The sequence below is a fragment of the Toxotes jaculatrix genome, chromosome 21, assembly GCF_017976425.1.
Source record: "Toxotes jaculatrix isolate fToxJac2 chromosome 21, fToxJac2.pri, whole genome shotgun sequence".
In the NCBI taxonomy this organism is placed as follows: domain Eukaryota; kingdom Metazoa; phylum Chordata; class Actinopteri; family Toxotidae; genus Toxotes; species Toxotes jaculatrix.
The window spans coordinates 10,676,687-10,695,236 of record NC_054414.1 but is presented as its reverse complement, the minus strand read 5'-3'; the positions used below and the strand labels follow the sequence as shown (position 1 = coordinate 10,695,236).

The window sequence follows — 18,550 nt, the reverse complement described above, 5'->3', positions numbered from 1 at the left end:
AGGGAAATACAGAATATATACAGAATATGTATCTACATTACATATATCTACATACATCGCAAAAGACCCCACTCACCCCGGACACTACCGTTTAAACCCCCCACCCACCCCACCCAACACACACGCCCACACACCCACACACCCACACACCCACAACATACTCTTTCTTTGCACAGCTGCTCATATTTTGCACTGGTTATATATACATGTCCATAATATGTATATATATTTATGTATATGTGTAATTTTTATACACACACACACACACACACACATATTTATATATTTATATTTATTTTCTACCTTGCTGCCTTTACTGAAAACTGCTAAACAGCATTTCATTGTTTTTAAATTTGTTGTTTTAAACAATGACAATAACACTGTTTTGATTTGATTTATGACATATGTTAAGGAGCAGCTGCGGTAGTGCATGTGGCGTTTTGTGAGGATTACTCCAGCTTAGAGGTAAGAGCCGTTTGCTGATTGGTCCTAGTGAAAGCATTCCATTATGCCAGCTCAACAGGTTGCTAGGAATTACACCTGTCCACTGAAGGGGTTCAAGGACCAGAATTTCCAGCCTGTCTTGGTCATGGCTGTGCTGCAGAGTCCTGAGTGTGGCCGCTTTTAGGATGTAGATGGTGAGGAACCTGTCCTGTCATCTAAATGTAAGGGCACTGGGTGTAGGAAGTAGTCATGGTGCTTTACAAAGGACCGCGGCTGTTGGACTTTACAAAGACCCCTCCGCACCTTCAGTTCAACAAATATGTCCTGACAGGTTATCGGCCAGTGTCCACAGCTCAAGAGTGCCTCAGGAGCGTCTTCTACATGCACAATGAGCTGGGGAACATTTACACCCATGGTAAGTCAAGAAATTAACTGTTGATTGACTTTGCTTTGAGCTGGTTATCCAGTAAGTGTCAGTCTGGACTAAATGTAAAAATGTCAGTAAGTGTTTTTAGCTGCATCTGAATGACCTAAAATGACCTAAAAATATTCAACAGTTAAATACACATAGCAAGGTTTTCCCATCTTGTACCCACTTAAACCATTCAGTGGATGTACAAACAAAACATGTCAAATATGTCCACTACTCTCACTTGTAGCCAGTTACAAGCCAGCTTGACGAGGGTGTGTAATGAGGATATGGGGTATTAGCTGTAATCTGCCCAGGGAAACTCTGTCCTGGAAATATCCTACTGTTAACTAGGTCTTTAAAGGTGAGTATTTGGCTGAAACTCTTCAGCTGTAGATGCCCATAAGTATCTTGAGCTAGTCAAGATGGACACACACAAGTTTGCACAGATTATGGGCAGCTACAGAATTACAGCATGTTAACATATTTTGGAAATTTGTGCTTTTAATTTAAGATCATAAATTCAAACCTGACTTCAAATGTGAAACAACACAAGGAAAGATGGAAACTTAACTGTGCATGAGCTAAAACCTGTGCAGCCTTGAACTTCCGAAGGCATCTTCTTCATGCTCCATTTTCTCTATCCCATAAGATCATTAAGACTAACACTCTTACTAAGGGGAAGTGAAGGGTATTAGTATCTGCTCAGGTTTCCTCTATGCATGTGGCCAGAAGCCACGTCTTTCTCACTGTTCCTGATAAAAAACAAACAAACAGAGGAACAACCATCAAATTCCTCATATTGATTGCAAAAGCTAATGTATCGTGTCAACTGTTATATAATTATAACATCAGACCTAAAATGTCACTATAAACCAAGATGCCATTTACAGAGTCATCATCAGCATCCTCCTTGCAAACCTTAATCCAATCCTTGGACATACAAAAGACATTCTTTTTATGTGAGGCCAAGAATCAGACTAATATAACTGTATATATAATATACTGTGTATATATAACTAAATGTAACTGTCTCCTCTAACATAGTAGTGGATTCACACATTTTCTATTTTCATTTCTCCCTTTATTCTCCTCTATCTTCTTTCCCCTTTCGACTCTTCATCTTCCTGTCACCTCAGGCATCCCTTTTTTCCTTTTCTTGGTGCTAATGCCTTTCAGCATCCCCTGGATGGAGGTGGACAGCGTCTGGATCTGTGTGGTCCACTATCTGGCCTGCCTCTGCCCCACCTTAGGCTCAGTGGTCTACCATGTGTTCATGAACCACGTGGGAGGAGAACATGTGTACGACACCCTGCTCTCCCTTGACATGTTCGGGGTCTGCCTGGTTAACACCCTGGGTAGGTCCTTGAATTCTTTCTTTGATTTCTCAGTGAGTGCAGCAATTTAAAATTCAGTCACTAATAATCGGAGCTCAGTTGGCTCAGTTGTCATTACATTTAAAAAAAAAAAGCTAACTCCATTCACCATGCCTTCAACTCTGAAATCAAGTCTGTGGAGATTTAGGCCAAATAAGTCACATCACACATCAAGTTTCAAGTTTCAGGTCCTCATTTTTGTGACTCAAAAGTCTAATTCAATCCCAGGTCTCAGTTCTACACCTTTGCTAAGGACCCTGACAACAACTGTGTCTGTGATATCTCAGTTTAAGTGCTGTTTTGGTTTATTGTTTATATTAAATACTTTATGCTCATATATTCTTCCCTTTTTTCTGTAGGAGCACTTCCCATCATTCACATCACCCTTCTTTGCTACCCAACCATGCAACAGATTGCCTTGCTGGCCTACATCCTCCTGTCAGCCTACGGGATCTACTGTGCCACCACGGCCCGCACTAATGTGCTGCGCCTGCAAGCTTTCGTCTGGCAAGCTTTGTTCCGCTTCAGCCTCTTCCTGTTCCGGGTGTACGGCAGCGGGGTGGGAAGCCCAAACTCCCTGCGCCTCTTTGTCATCATGGACTCTCTGGCTGTGCTGGGAGGGCTGGTCAACATCATCCAGATCCCAGAGCGCTTTAGCCCGGGTCTGTTTGACAACTGGGGTAACAGCCACCAGATAATGCATGTCATGGTTATTTGCTCAATAATCTACCTGCACTGGGGCACACTGGAGGATTTAGCCTGGATTAAGACCTACCAGTGTCCTACAGAGTGATGCCAAGTGCTTCAAAGTACACACACGCATGCACTCGAGGCTACGCTGATAGACATGAGATTTAGTAATCACTAAGGCAGGAGGAATGAAGTATGAAAAAAAAGGAGAGAGGCAAGTTGATTTGAAATGCACTTTAGTCCTAGCTGCTGAAATTCTTCATAAGGGAAGTATACATTTGACATTTTGCCAGAGAAGAATAAGAGGAACTTACAGTGTTGTAACTGTGGAACTCAAAGATTACTGTATCGAATTAAATATCCTGAGTATACTTGATTTTTAGATTGTTGAAATGCAGTAGTTTTGGGTCACATTACCCACGACCAAACTAGTTTTTAAATTGCTAATTAAATTATTATATGCAATTAATTATATATTTTTATATCTTGCGCCAACTTGTATTTCATTCATGCATGATGAGAAGAGATTTATGAGACAAAGTGAAATAACACGAGTGGTTGAATGCTTCTCTTGTTTAATTGCAACAAAGATATATTGTATATACACTTGGAACTTTTTTTTTTTGCTATTGCTAAATGTTACTCAAAATTTTAACTGTTTTCATTTGAAACTTGGCAACACACGTTACATTCCTTTTGATTGGCATTCTTGCGAAGTGAGAGCACTCTGGCATTACCTTAACCTGCACCATCTCAAAAACGCTGCCACCTCAAACCAAAAGCATCAAAGCACCAAAAAAACTGCATCTAATTATGTGAAATCATGGCCACTGTACAAAAACAGGTGCGTTAATAAGGTCTGACAGAGGTGTGAATGTTGCAGAGGTGCAATACATAGACCATAACACAGCAGCTTTATTGTTTTACAACACACTGAGTCAATGCATTCTGGTGTTATCTGCAACTATGGACGACCACCTGCGTTTCTCCAAACGACCGCTCTGTGGTCCATTTCTGCGGATCAGTCTTCGTCTGAGCTGCTGTCGTCCTCAGCCTCCGACAGGTCGGCGATGGGAAAGCGCAAGATGGCAGCCACTCCGCTCAGCTGAGTCAGTTCTGAGGAGACAGATAAATCGAGGATAGATCAATAGGTTACAGCACAACCTGTAAACAGGCTGATTTCATGTCTAAGTCGAGACGTGCAAAGAGCGTAGCTGTAGTTGAACATTTGTTTCTGTCCGTTCTTTACTTCTTAAGCCGAGGACGTCATCAACCCAAGACAAAGTCAGGGTTTCACTCAGTGTGCAGTGAGTGTCATCATTTCAGTGTGCTGAAATGACAGTAGTAAATTCCTCCTTGGGTCGTGGTCAATAAACATTTATAGAGTAGACGTGACAGCATGTTTCTGTTATTTTAACTCAGATGGGTCACATGGGTTACATATTATACAGATGATAAATGAGTTAAAATCATATGATAGTATGTGTACAAAAAAACTTTCAACTTTTAATGTAGAATAAAAATCAGAATGGTTTTATAACTTACGTTCACCAGACACATGAAGGCTTGAGAATATTCTGCATGAAAAAAAAAAAAGAAACTGTCATAAGCTTTATGTTTGCCACAGGAGGTTCTGCCAGTTCCTGGTGAGTATTAACATAGACAGGTCCTTTCAAAGATAACGGGTACCTGACATTGCCGCCATTGTCTCTCACGCTGTCCACCAACCGAACGTAACGACTCCTCGTGGGGACATCTTGATGTCTGGACAGACACATGGACACACAAAACTTGTAACTGCTTGTTTACATCACAAGCAATCCCTTGTCTGACAGGTTAAAAGCCAATAGAGTTGCAGGACTATGTTAAATAGCAGAAAAGTGAAGCAGCTAAATGAGGATTTTTCGTGTGATTTTAGTGTCGTAATCTTATTCCAATGGCATAAATTTGTGTTTCTGTAAAAATGAGACAATCCAGGAGAAAACTGTTTAAAATGGTTGTTGATGCACCCAGTTTATCAAGCAGTTCTGTCTGTAAAAACAAACTATCACCTGCAGTGTGTATTTGACACAGATAACCTAAAGATAGGTTAGAACAGAAACATAACTCAGTACATACCTGAACAGCTTATCACTTATCAGCAAGGTGTCGATGGCGAGGGTGTCAGCAGCTTTCTCCACATGAGCCAGGCTGTGAGGATACAAAGATACAAAGGTTGCTGGATTATCACTGTAAATGAATGAGGCTCCTGTGGGTCACTGCCTGTTTATGTCATCACTCACCCATAGAAAGCTCTGTCAGGCTCATGCTGGAGCATCTTGTAGAAATCTTCCAGGGCTTTCACCTCTCCTGCTGCCTGAACACATAAACACCAATTAACACAGTAATATACAACAAATAGCCTCAAACCAAGTTGAGAGCATTGGTTTACAGCATATTATAAAACAAGCTGACAAATCACAGGATGTACAGTCACCTTTGTATCCGAGAGCCTACTTGTCACAGTGGGATCAGAAAGGATTTCTGCAAAACATCAAAACACAAGAATTTTACTGAGTTTTCACCTTGTGATAAGATTGGCTGATTGATGATGTGATTGTTTTATTCTTCAGTCAGCTCCTACCTTTGAGTGAGTACTTATGACCGGATGACGAGTGGACCAGCATGAATTTGGGACGATTTTCCAGCAGGACCTTGTTGTCCTGTCGCACTGCCTCTTTAAAGAGGTAGGTGATGAACTGGTCCTTCACAAACCCTGGACTGGCAATCAGGATGCACTTCACCACTAGTGGAAGACAAGGAAGAGAAATCAAAATCTGAAACTGTAATTAAATTTAACTTCTTGCAACGGTAAACAAGCTAAAATTGTGCGGCAACAATAATAAACCACAATGGTGCTGTAAAAATGACATACAGTATAGGAAACCTGATGGGAACAACAAATTAAAAAAAGAGAAGGACGTGACACAAAACAGGAACATGCTGTATGTGTGTACATGTGTATGTGTTTGTGTGTCAGTGTCTCCACAGCAGCCCTACCATCAAAATTGATGTGGCGAAGGATGGCCTGCATCACAGCCTCGTAGAACCTCTCCAGCGCCTGCAAACAAGGGAGAGAAACGGTTTGACGTTAGACAGAACACCAGAATACACTATCAATCTTTTCTGACAACTTTCATTGTTAAAAACCACACTCTCTTTCCTCAGCTTTCTGTGCAGTGACGTACCTTCTCGTGCTGAGTGCAGCTTCCCCTCCTCTTGCGAGGGATGGTGACCTCTACTTTAGCACGGAGCAGAGTCATGGCGGGGGTCACCAACACCAGGTTGGCCAGACCCTCCTGCATTACCACAGCTGCCACATCTGCCTTCTGGGTTGCATCGCATGCCTGCTCTAAAGGATAGACAAGGCAACAATATTCAGATCATCTGAGGTGACGGTCACTTCTTGCAGTTATCCACAAATGTGTTATTGCACTTTTACTATTAACTATTGTATTTTACTAATGAAGGAATTAATACTTAATGCGTGCAGTTGAGTTATTGCTAAGAATTTCAAAAACACTTTCTGGTTGAATTTAAATTAATGTGGTGAAAATTACAGCAGCAGTGACTCAGTGGCCCTCCGCTCCTTCAAGTACATGAACCCCATCTGTCAGCTATGAACTTCCCTCCTGTTTCTTCATATTCTGTTTCCATGGCAACACGCTGCCTTTGTTGGGCATGTAAATAAATTAACAAGAAGCCTGTGCATTTTCATTTTCAGAAAACCTGCTGAAATGTTCCAGGTCCAGGTTGACGTGCATGTGGGCAGTGTGAGCTTAAATGAAGCTGACATGAACGAGACAAACTGACATATTAAAGAAATGAACCAGCAGCACCTGCTTACCGATTCTATCCAGCACAACGCTGTCCCAGCTCTTTTTAGCAAGAGTGAACTTCCTGTTCAGCTCAAGCTCAATAGTGTGGTAAGCTCCCATCTGAAGAGTGAAGAGCACAACGTAATCACAACCACTTTTCATTTCAAACAGAAATAAGCATTAAGACCAGCTGAATACTAAAAAGAAATCCTGCTGCAGAGGAGATGGAGTTTACTGTGACAAACAGTTGTATTGATATTCTTCAGATCTTTGTGCAGGCAAAACAATAAATTACAGCACTGTTATTCTTTAACATACAATTCTGCTTATGCTAGTAAATACAAATAAAGTATATATGTTGACTGAACATAACCCCTGTAACAGTTAAATAAACTTAACGTGTCTCAGATGCAAACTTAAAACCTAAAACAAACCTACTCATTTGTTTTGGTTAGATTTCAGAACAAAAAAAACTTAACTTTTCAAATAAAGAATAAAACTGACAACTTATCAAACACAATCTACATGTGTAATGATCTCTGATTACTCCTAAAATCCAAATTTCAGTCCTTGCTTCACTAATTGTATTTCTCTAGTACCTGCTCCACTTTAAAACTTCTGCAAATGTGACAAGGCTACTACTTTTAGGTTGTTTAAACATCTCAGACCTTGACATACTGGTTCTCCTCTATGTTAGTGCCCTTTACTCTCAGCTGGCAGGCCTGGGAGTCAAAGTCGATTGTCTCCACACATAAGGTAAGAGTAGTGCGAACTCTAGAGCTGCCCACGCTTCCAGTGGGGGACTCTGTCTGCACCTTCCTGTGGGAACAGGGGAAAGGGACTTTAGTTGTGACTTTGCTGACAAGCTGTGTGTGTGTTTTTCAGACCAAAACACTGAGAGATCCACAAACAGAAAGAGTGAGAGACATAGAAGGAAACCAACCATAATCATATACAAGCACAGACTGACTTTAATAAACAAATCTATATTAAAGCTAACCTGGGCACTGACCTAAGAGCTTCACTGGGGTGTTGGAAATATTACATCTTCATATACTTATAAAATTGAGCTAAAGCTAACTTAAGAGCACAAGATTGTTAGTTTTCTAACTATATCGTGTCTAAACCACAAACCTATTACATATGATTGTGATTCCTATGATGATCAGAAATGTGGCTGAAGTACATCTAAAGAGAATTCAAGAAAGAGCTGTGGATTTGTATTCTTGCAAAAACAGAACTCTTGTGTAAATAAAGCTCTCTGTTGCAACTCTTCATTTCAGATATGTAGCTGGCTGCCTTTGGTTGTATTGTAGAGGCTGTAATAAAGGACTGGAAGCTTGCCTTGAAATTATACAAACTCACACGATGACAGAGTAGCAGATTTTAATTCTGATCAGCTAATAAATGAAATTCTGCAGTGCTTCAAGATCACAAACCCAACATCCTTCTCCACACAGCCAGAAAACAGATAGTTGCACGCTCACCACATGGCTTCAGGTGCCACTTTTGTGTGACAGCTGAAGTAGTGGTTACCTTATAGTGGAGGCTCTCAGGCTGTCCCCCACTTGCAGAAGATTGTAGGTGTGCCACATATCCTCTGCCTCCTCTGGCACCAGAGTCACCTGACTGAAGAAGAGAAGGCAATCAATAAACTGGCCTCTGAGTTGGTGTTAACCGTATTCGTGATAAGGCAGGTGTGATTTTGTTTATCACGTAATGAAACTGTGGTTCGGTGTCAAACCATTATTATTATTGGGGGTAATGACACAGATGGTGCAAAGACGCAGGAGCATCCATGATGCCACGGTAATTATAGAGTGTACACCAGTTATGACACAGTCGGGGTTTGTTTTTTTTTTTACTCACTGACGCGTCGTAGCTCATTAAGCTAAATCTGTATCAGAGCGGTACAATATATGCTCTTATAGAAATATTTCGGGTCCTGTGTTATACAGGCTACATGTTAGCGATACGAGGGGCCATTTCCGTACTATTTTATAACCCCCCACGTCTCTGTTGCTACATGTGATTGTAAATCACATATGGACGTTTACAAAGTTGACACATGTACAGTCAGCTGTAAAGTGGCACGCTGGTTAGCTTGCTAACATTAGCTGCAGCCAGTCACTCACCCGGCATTATCTTTTTCAATGTCTTTATGGAGCAGCTTCATGATCGGATGGTTGTATTATATAAACAAGAGTACTGTTAGCGTAAAATAGAAAGGTTAGCGATTATCCGAGTTGGAGTCATGTTTATTTTACAGTGAAGTAGCAGACTAACTATGCCATCTCTGTACTTCACAATGAATCACTCGGTGCGTGTTGCCAGGCGCCGGGACATTGCGTCATGTCGTCAATTCTTCCCATCTTGGTCACTTCCGTGGGTGTCGCTTTACTGCGCAACAAATACAGAGCGATACAAACACGGATGTTTGAGTAAATGAGGACAAACGCGGTGTGTCTTGTATTGTTTGATAAAACCATCCATTTAAACTCAAGAAAATGTGAGATATATTCGAGAACGATAGTCCTTTTTACATTGTGGTTTGAGATAAGTAAATGCTGACAGACGTTGGAATCAGCCAACCCCCAAGAACAATGGATCCCATAAATACCGCCTACTGGTAAAACCGACCAATGAGAGCGCGGAAACTGTCAGCCCACTTCCGTTCCTTCTCGCTTTGAGCTAACGCTTATCTAGCCTTCTTTTGTCGATGGCATGGTGCTACTAGCTACGGCAGGAACATCGTTTCCACGAGAAAATACGAATACTTAAAGTGAATTTGGATATGTAATGGAAAATAGCTGACTAGTATTAATTTCTGAAGTACATGTCAGCCATCACATCATTGACAATTCAGTACCCAGCCTCAGATTTTGAGGTTGCCAATTCTGCCCCAAGGTTAGCTAGCTAGCGGGCTAACGATAGCAGATTAACGCTAAACTAGGTGAGCTAACAGTAACTCGGTAGCTAGTGAACAGTTACGACGTCTTAAATTCGCAGAAGTTATTAGAAATCGATTATAATAGTGGAATAGCATGGCAGAAGCCGATAAGTTGAACATCGACTCCATTATACAGCGTCTGCTGGAAGGTAAGTCTTTGTATTTCGCTCGAGATATATTCACCGGGGTAGCCATTTTAGCAAACAGAGGAGGCTAGACAACGGTAGCCACTTATGCTACGTTAGCGAGTTAAGTTCATCTCCTGCTTCTTGTTAACGAAACAGATTTGAATTATGAAGATTATGTGTAGCTAATTAACATTTGCGGTTCCCATTCGTCCGTAATAAATATTTATCTTTTACTCTGAAAGTACTCGCACATTAGATACTGTGAGAGTTGGTTTCTTTAACCCTGGATTATCACCTCAAAGGCACGGAGCAGTGTACATCTTTTTGCAAATTCGTTGTCTATATCGTACTTTTGTCGAAGGATTCTTGGGCAAATTTGACTTTTCTTGCCACCCGAAAGCTTTTGGGAGGTGAGGTCAAACGCTAAATAGACTGAGAATTGTAGGTAAGCAGGAAATTAGAAGAGTAAAGGCTTTATTACTGTATGTTGTTAGGCGGTGTTTTCTGGGTTAGTCAAGTATCCCCATGGGCTTGTCGTATTTGTCGACTTTCTAGCTGTTAAAGACTAAGCATCATAAATTTACATTTCTGATTTGTACATATTATGGTTGTAGATGAGTATTCATCAGCATTTATATTTCTTTCAGCTTTTTTATATTTCTTTCAGCTATCTTGATAATCAGTTAATCGTTCCAGTTGTTTTTCCACACAAAAATGCCAAACATTTGATGGTTCCAGTTTTTCATATATAGCAATTTGCTGCTTTTCTATATTTTATGATAATAGACTGAGGGTTTTATTTTGTTTGTTGATCGAAATTATTAAGAGGTGTCATAACTTTGGGCTCTGGGGAAACAGTTTTTCTAAAACTTTGTTACCGTCTTACATGTTTTATATAATCATGATGGCTCTGATGATGGAGGTAGTACTGAATACACACTGTGCACACTCCAAATTAACATGTTCCAGATATCCATGGCAATCTGCCCTATTTTGCGCAGAAAGTGTGAATTTTATTTTAGTTCTTTGAAAAAACACATTTTAAAAATATATGTATATATATTTTTCACACAATTTTTTGATGAGTTCTGCTGTTTTCTCCTTTACTATAAAAAAGGAGGAAGAATAATGAACTCTGTGGTTTCCAGTGCACAATTTCTCACTCTTGTTCCATTTCTCCTTCACAGTGAAAGGCTCTAGACCTGGCAAAAATGTTCAACTGACAGAGAATGAAATCCGTGGTCTCTGCCTCAAATCCCGGGAGATCTTCCTCAGCCAGCCAATCCTGCTCGAACTCGAGGCGCCCCTCAAGATTTGTGGTGAGGCTTAGTTGTGTTCTTTAGAGTCAAGGGAATTCTCAAATGTGGTCACACAGCATTTACTAACACTCTTAGATGGCTGTTGTAGCTTAGACTGTTGGAGTATTATGAGAAATCTTACAGTCACATTTCGCTGTGCATTCTTTTTACCCGTTGCAAAAAAAATTTCAAATGTTAGTTAAGAATCTGATTTAAAAAGTAAACAATCTTTAAATCCACAAGAGAGTATACAGTGCAAGGTTTTGACCTTACCACATAATTACAGAACTGAAGGGATAAACAGATAATATAGGCTTGCAAGTACAGTGCTGTTTTGCACTTCTGTTCTCCTGGGAGTTGCCCTCCTGTGTCATACTGCTGATGCCAGTTAATGAAGAATGCTAGTTTAAAGGAACAGCCAGCAAAATTCTGGAACTGGTCAAGTTTGCACTGGAATGAGAATCACCAGCATCTTCACACTAAATGCAACCTTGCACATTCACTCATTTGTCGCGTCATCATAAAAACAAGTCAAGCAACACAGGAATTATACAGTGTTCATTTGAAGTAATGCATGGCCAAAATCATATTAAGCGTTGTTATTAATTTCCAGGGTGCCAGGTGTTGTTGTACCTCTGTCCGAGACCCTTACCTTTTGTTGTGCTCATACACACAGCATGATAATCACACCTTTAACCAACATTGCTGTTTGCACTCTAATGCTGCTTGTCTCACCAGGTGATGTTCATGGGCAGTACTATGATCTGCTGAGGCTGTTTGAATATGGGGGCTTTCCACCAGAGAGCAACTACCTGTTCCTGGGGGACTATGTCGACAGAGGCAAACAGTCCCTGGAGACCATCTGCCTGTTGCTGGCTTACAAGATCAAATACCCCGAAAACTTCTTTCTGCTGAGAGGAAACCATGAGTGCGCCTCCATTAACAGAATATATGGCTTCTACGATGAGTGTAAGTCATGTGACATGAACACAGATACAAACAGACATGAATCTTACCAGTCTTTCCACTACCATCTACAGTTAAGAATGTAAGCCTGAGCCTGTAGGCCAAGGTAATACAGTCAGTCAGATTTGTCCCAAGTCTCAGTGTTTATTTACATTTTTCAAATGTTAAATTTGGGGGGGAAAGAGAAAGTAAAGCAAAGATTATAAAAAGATGAATGTGTTTTTTTTTCCTCAAGATTTTACGATTGTTGTTTTTGACAAATGTATTGTCTGTTATGAAAAAGTAATCATGTTTCGTCTTGTCTCATAAGGATCAACCTGATGGTTGTGTTTCCAAGAATGTAGTAAAATACAACATACAAGTTCCACTGGCTGATAGCCAGACATCAAAACTTAAACCTCTATCTTGCCATCTATCTCTAAAGGCAATTGAAGGGTTACAAAAAAAGTTATTGCTGAGCATCACCTGTCAGTTTGTTAGGATGGTCACTGCATTAACAAACAAAAACATGGACTTTGCACTTTGGTATGAGTCTACAAATGTAACTATTTAGTATACTCAAAAACAAAAACATTTTTAATTAAGGATGAATCTGACTTGGAGCTGTTCTTTTAAATCTGATGGGGAAGCAGGCTTATCAGTTGTAACAATCTATAACACAGATAAATCTCAATATACCAGGCTTCGGGCAAAGGAGCATGATCAGGCAGAACGGGCAATGATTAATCACATGCCTGTCTCTGCTATTCACACAGCCGGGATTATGTAAAATGTTGTGTTTCTAATGTGATGCAATAGGCGCAGCAGCTGTTAAGATTTTAAAGGTCCCAAGATTAGATTGTGACCAAGCAATTGTGCTTTCTCTCCACAGGTAAGAGGCGATACAACATAAAGCTGTGGAAGACCTTCACCGACTGCTTCAACTGTTTGCCTGTTGCAGCCATTGTTGATGAGAAGATCTTCTGTTGCCATGGAGGTATCCTCATCAAACAGTTCATTTGGCTTCTATCCAGAGCACACACAGACAAGCTCGCCTCCTCACTGTTGTTACTGTCAACATAATGGTCAAAGGCCTGCAGGACTGTGTGTAGGATCTTAATTTGTTGTTTGAATATGCTTATATTTCCAAGTCACTGTTGATGATCAATTGGGCCCAGTACATTTAGTGGTTCCTCATCATGCAGGCACATATAAATATACTGTATGTGAGATGGTAATTGTCTTAAACAGCTGAAGATTTCAAAGAAACATTGTCAGTCACAAACAAGACATTAAGTTTAGAAAGAAGCAATAATAAAGGCGCGCCCCTGAGAATGAAAGAAATGCAAAGGTAGAGCTGATTAAAGAATAAACAAGTACATTAGATTAAAAAATAAAAACAAAAACACAAATGAAATAAATATCAGATGTTATTTATTTTTGTCATCTGTTTTGACTATTTTTGCAGTACTTGTAATCCATGAAATAGCATAATAAAATAAAATGGACCTAAGGGTTCAGACAGCGTGACACCAGCAACCAGTCACAGCTGTCTTGTGTCTGAGACCCACTGCACAAAAATATGTAAACAGGCCCTCGTAATCATGAGGGTAGACACTGCCTCTCTCTTCCAACATAAAGTTACATAAGCACATAGAGAGGATATTGTATGTTTGCTTGGCTTATTTGTTCAGCACACTGCAGTTAAAGACCCAGTCGTCTTTTTTTGTGTCTCAGTGGATCATAATTCACACACCTGCTTTTCTGTCTTTATTAACAACCATTATTGATGTTGACAAAGGTTAGTAAATAATTTTGTTCCAGAGTTTGTTTACTGTTTGTCCCGGTTCCCCAAAAATATTTCTGTTCATATCATGTTAATGGTTTCAGTTATACTGTTTACCCGTTATAAGGCCTAAAGAGAAGTTTGTCTGTGGCTGTGGTTGACATTTGTCTCAGCCAAGACAACTGAGTTCACACAGAGTTTGTTCTCTTTCCTTGTCCAGGCCTATCCCCAGACCTCCAGTCCATGGAGCAGGTGCGAAGGGTCATGCGCCCCACTGATGTACCTGACCAGGGCCTCCTTTGCGACCTGCTGTGGGCCGACCCAGACAAGGACGTGTTGGGCTGGGGCGAGAACGACCGTGGCGTCTCCTTCACTTTTGGCGCCGACGTGGTCACAAAGTTCCTCCACAAACATGACATGGACCTCATTTGTCGGGCCCATCAGGTCAGTGCGGGACCTTGACTTTTATATCTGTTTAAACTGGCACGAGTTTGGAGGGGAGCTCAGGGTTAACTCTTAGAGCTGTGGTGTGGGGGTGCCTACCAAGCGTCCGAGTGCAGATGTTAGCGAATATTTGTCAGGTGGAATAGCTGACAAATAAAGTACTTTGATAGCATCTGTAGTGCGGTGGGACCAGCTGAAAACTTGAACATGTCAGAGCAATGTGATTCTTCTCAGCTTTGCTGATAACAGGCAGACAGTACGAAAAATAGAACTGTATTTATGATATATTTTTCTTCTTTCATATGTCCATACTAAAGCAGTTACAAGCTCTTGGTTCTGTTTTTAAGCTTGATTTATTGTATCCAGGTAAGAGGCAATGAAAATTCTCTAACTGGCCAAAAACAACTCGCAGCAACCTGTCATGTATCTTTGTTCAGGTGGTTGAGGACGGATATGAGTTCTTTGCAAAGAGGCAGCTCGTGACGCTGTTCTCAGCTCCAAACTACTGCGGTGAGTTCGACAACGCCGGAGCCATGATGAGTGTAGATGAGACCCTCATGTGCTCATTCCAGGTAAGCAAGAGACCAGCCCAGACCCCTTTAGAAAACCCTAACCCCAGATCACCAGATCAACATTTTCAAAAATAAACGATTGCACTTTGTGTTACATAATGGTACAGTTTGTTGTTCTTTTTTTTTCTTTCCTTCTTTGCTCAAGTTTGTAACCATTGTTTCCCTTTCACAGATTCTCAAACCTGCAGACAAGAAGCTGTTTTACGGTGGCGGAGGGGGCATGGGCTCCGGTCGCCCAGTCACTCCCCCAAGGAAAGCTAAGAAATGACACCAGTAGTTTGCCCTCGACCTCCGACCCATCCCTCCTGCCCTCTCTACCTCTCTTCTCCTTTCTTTCACCAAACAGCCAGAAATCAAACCTATACCCAGGGCTTTTTTCCTTTTTTATCTGTACTTCTTAAAACATTTAATGTTACGAGTTGTCTGAGTGAGTGCGTGCGTGCGCAGATGACAAACGCGTCTCGTCTGCCGGTGAGCATTAAAATCATGTGTGCACGTGTACATTTTGTGTGAGAGTATTAGAGATTTATACTTTCCCCTCTCTCTAACCACTCTTCCCGTGGAAAGGTTGAAACCACAGTGTCTGTCTGTACAGTAATTTTGACTGAAAAAACAGGGTTTGGGAGACAGTGGGAGAATTTCAGACAGAGTTAGCAGCAAACCCTGCCAGCAGGTGGTGTGTGTGTACTTGTGGAGGAGGGGGGGGTGAGTATTTTGTTTTCCCTGTCCTCTGTACTGTAAAATCTCAAAACACAGGTATGTGCATGTGAGCGTGTGCGTGCATGCAGTGTCTTGCCCCTGTCTGAGTGTGATGTCTCAGTATCCTTGAACAGGAAGGAGTATGTCACCTTGTCTCACAAGAGCAAGTGCAGGCTTACTCACACACACACACACACACACACTCACACGCACACACACACATGCATATGACTCTTCAGATTCATATGAGCCAGAGCTGTAAAAACCCCATACAGTTTAGGTTTGTACAGATTTGATTACTTGAAAGAGATTTTTTGTGAATTCGTTTTGTAGTCTTTCATCAAGTTGACCAATAAAGCGAGAATCTGAGCTACAATGTGGATGTGTCATTTTAATTATGATCTTACATCTGATATGTGCAGTGATGTGTAAATGTGGATTTGTAATTAATACCCTGCAAATAGCTGTTTGTATATCAGGTTTCTGGGAGCTGACTGTTGTTCTGCACCATATCAGCAGAGATCACGAGTAGCGTACAGACCAATACTACTGATATCAAAGATCATGGATCAGTTAATTACAAAATAAATAATAAGAATAAATGCACACATGAGTTTTGACAGTTTGCAGGGTTAAATTGTTCAGTTTTTTTAATCCTCCTCATTACAGTTCTGCTGCAGTAAACTGTTCAAAAAATGTTTGGGATAATTTCACAATGTCATCGTTATATTGGTTATTTTGTCTGAATCTATTCATGTAATTATTAACATAATGTTTTATTTAGTACTTGTCTTGCTATTCACCTTCCAATCAGCATGCTTTTTTTTTTTTTAAAAGCAATGTAAACTGCCATTATAATGTCCACTATGTCTGGATATGTCCAGCAGTTACCCACAGGGGGCCAGTGTTGAGCTCCTTTGACTACAGGATTAAGAAGATCTACATTACTGTGAGGTAAAAACACTTAACAGAGCAGTGGTTAAGAACACACTAGTTGATTTACATTTTCCCAAGGGAATGCAAACATTTCATAAGTACTTTCATTAAATGTAACAGTGCTCTTTACTTTTACTGTGTTTGCCATATTTTGTATAAAATCCCACTTCAGCCACTTAGTTGTTCTCAGTTTAAAGAATAATTTAGTAACAATATTAGTAGTCATAAGAGCAATACTCGCCTTCTGTTGCTGTACAGGGGCCGTGTTGAAAACTGTATCTCTCTTTTACGCTCCCCATTCTATATTTATCATTAAAGGGTCCAATTTCTTTCTTAGGCATTTCTCAGGCTCTTTTTGCATTCATTTATCTTCCTGTCATCAACACCCTTCTCCAAGACGCTCTGTCCATCACTTTGGCTTCCTTTTACAGGACCAATGAGGTGAGAGGTGAAGGGTATAGCTGAGGGGGTTGAGTTTGGACATAATAAACTCCTTTTTTTTAAAATGGAATTTTAATTTTCTGATTTTCTGTAACTCTGTCACGAATAATTCTTTTTCAGAACGTAAAAACTCCACTCCAAGGCAAAAGCTGAGGCCTGACTGCAGGATTTCCAGTGAAACATTTGGTAAGAACTGAGATAGTTCATTTCAAAATTGTTGACCCATTTATTTCATAACATCCTGATGCAGAAGCCACTGTTGCCCTTTACGAAACTCTTGTGCACAAAAATGTTCAAGAAGATGAAATATGTTTCAGACAAAAAACATTCTCATTGTAAATTGCTGTGATATCTGTTGGCCAACAGATGTCTGTACATTTATAGCAGGTCAATGGAGACTAAAGGTCATCCGTGGTCCTCAGAATTTGTCTCAAATTCTTACTGTGGCACTTCTACAGGATTATGTTTCTAAATTGTGTGTTCGTCAGTGAGCCTTGAGGACTCAAATGTGGCGCGTTCCTCGTGTGTGTGTGTGTGTAGATTTGCTGTGTTCAATATTTTTAGAAAAGGGTTTAAAAAAACTTTCATTGATTACAGGACCCAGTCCAATTTTGTTGAATGGACGTTCACATCAGTCATGGTAATCAACCCAAAAATAGTGTCTCAGTTAGATAAGAGGACTCAAAATAGACAACACATTAAAGATGTAGTATATTTCCAAGAGTTCATCTTACAGATGATACCAAATACTGTACATACAAGTTCAGCTGGCCTGAAACACTAAACTGTTTAATTTATGACTGCTATTATGAAACTCCAGGATGATTCTGTTCATGTGCAGACATCCAGTAAATAAATAAAATATTTATTAAAATAAAACCCTGTCAGAACTGTCCAGCCTTGTGTTGGGAAACATAGTCATATGTTCAATAGATTTTTTTTTTTTTTTAATCACATTAATAATTTGAGTTGAGCTGTGCCAGTTACTTTATTGTAAGGCTGATCAAGTACAGGTAAAAGTAAAAAGAACTAAAAAAAAAAAAAACAATTTACTCAAAATGTTAGATGTGTTTTGCAAACAACCTCTGTTAATCTAGTAGAAATAACTTCTCTGTGATCTTTATATAGAAATGCCTCTTAAATTCACTGCATGTTAAATTACTCAGGGCAGCGAAGTAGAATCTGAATTTATCTGATCCAGTAAAGCGGGAGGCTGTGCTCAACTCTGCAGACGATGGGTTTCCCAATCAAAAGTCTTTACCCGTAAATGAACAACACGGGCCTCCAAAAATGCAGACCCAGCCCAGTAAATGACACTCCATCAGTAAAATGAAAGCTGCTTTTGATCAACAGGCTCACTTTCCTGTCAGCTCCCCTGTGGCTTATATAGTACAGCCCTAAGTGTGAGGAATGGTGCGAACAACCAGGAACTCTTGGGCCCAATGTACCACATAGATACTGATGACACTGTGGAGTCAAATGTGTCCCCCAACAATCTTATTTTCCACCAATAGGTGAAAGTTAGACTTACGAGCCTGAACTAAAGGTCCCGCATTCTGAAATAAAAAAGCCGCA

General features: G+C 40.4%; 3 protein-coding genes across 3 annotated transcripts; 2 read left to right on the top strand and 1 right to left on the bottom strand.

Moving 5' to 3' along the window:
- Positions 1-693: 693 nt before the first annotated feature.
- Positions 694-3,503, top strand: LOC121201126 (progestin and adipoQ receptor family member 4-like). Its single transcript, XM_041066778.1, has 3 exons — positions 694-859; positions 1,993-2,211; positions 2,589-3,503. Exons 1-3 carry the CDS (start codon positions 694-696, stop codon positions 3,020-3,022), a joined length of 819 nt encoding a protein of 272 aa, XP_040922712.1. The 3' UTR covers positions 3,023-3,503.
- Positions 3,478-9,135, bottom strand: pelo (pelota mRNA surveillance and ribosome rescue factor). Its single transcript, XM_041066776.1, has 13 exons — positions 8,912-9,135; positions 8,313-8,405; positions 7,445-7,595; positions 6,806-6,896; positions 6,147-6,310; positions 5,959-6,019; positions 5,543-5,704; positions 5,396-5,442; positions 5,202-5,275; positions 5,038-5,109; positions 4,609-4,683; positions 4,465-4,496; positions 3,478-4,035 (listed from the first exon to the last, which is right to left on the bottom strand). The coding sequence occupies exons 1-13, from the start codon at positions 8,950-8,952 to the stop codon at positions 3,941-3,943; spliced, it is 1,158 nt and encodes a 385-aa protein (XP_040922710.1). The 5' UTR covers positions 8,953-9,135; the 3' UTR covers positions 3,478-3,940.
- A 332-nt stretch (positions 9,136-9,467) lies between these two features.
- Positions 9,468-15,974, top strand: LOC121201125 (serine/threonine-protein phosphatase alpha-2 isoform-like). Its single transcript, XM_041066777.1, has 7 exons — positions 9,468-9,875; positions 11,042-11,173; positions 11,891-12,121; positions 12,990-13,094; positions 14,104-14,327; positions 14,765-14,899; positions 15,072-15,974. Exons 1-7 carry the CDS (start codon positions 9,821-9,823, stop codon positions 15,165-15,167), a joined length of 978 nt encoding a protein of 325 aa, XP_040922711.1. The 5' UTR covers positions 9,468-9,820; the 3' UTR covers positions 15,168-15,974.
- Positions 15,975-18,550: the final 2,576 nt, after the last annotated feature.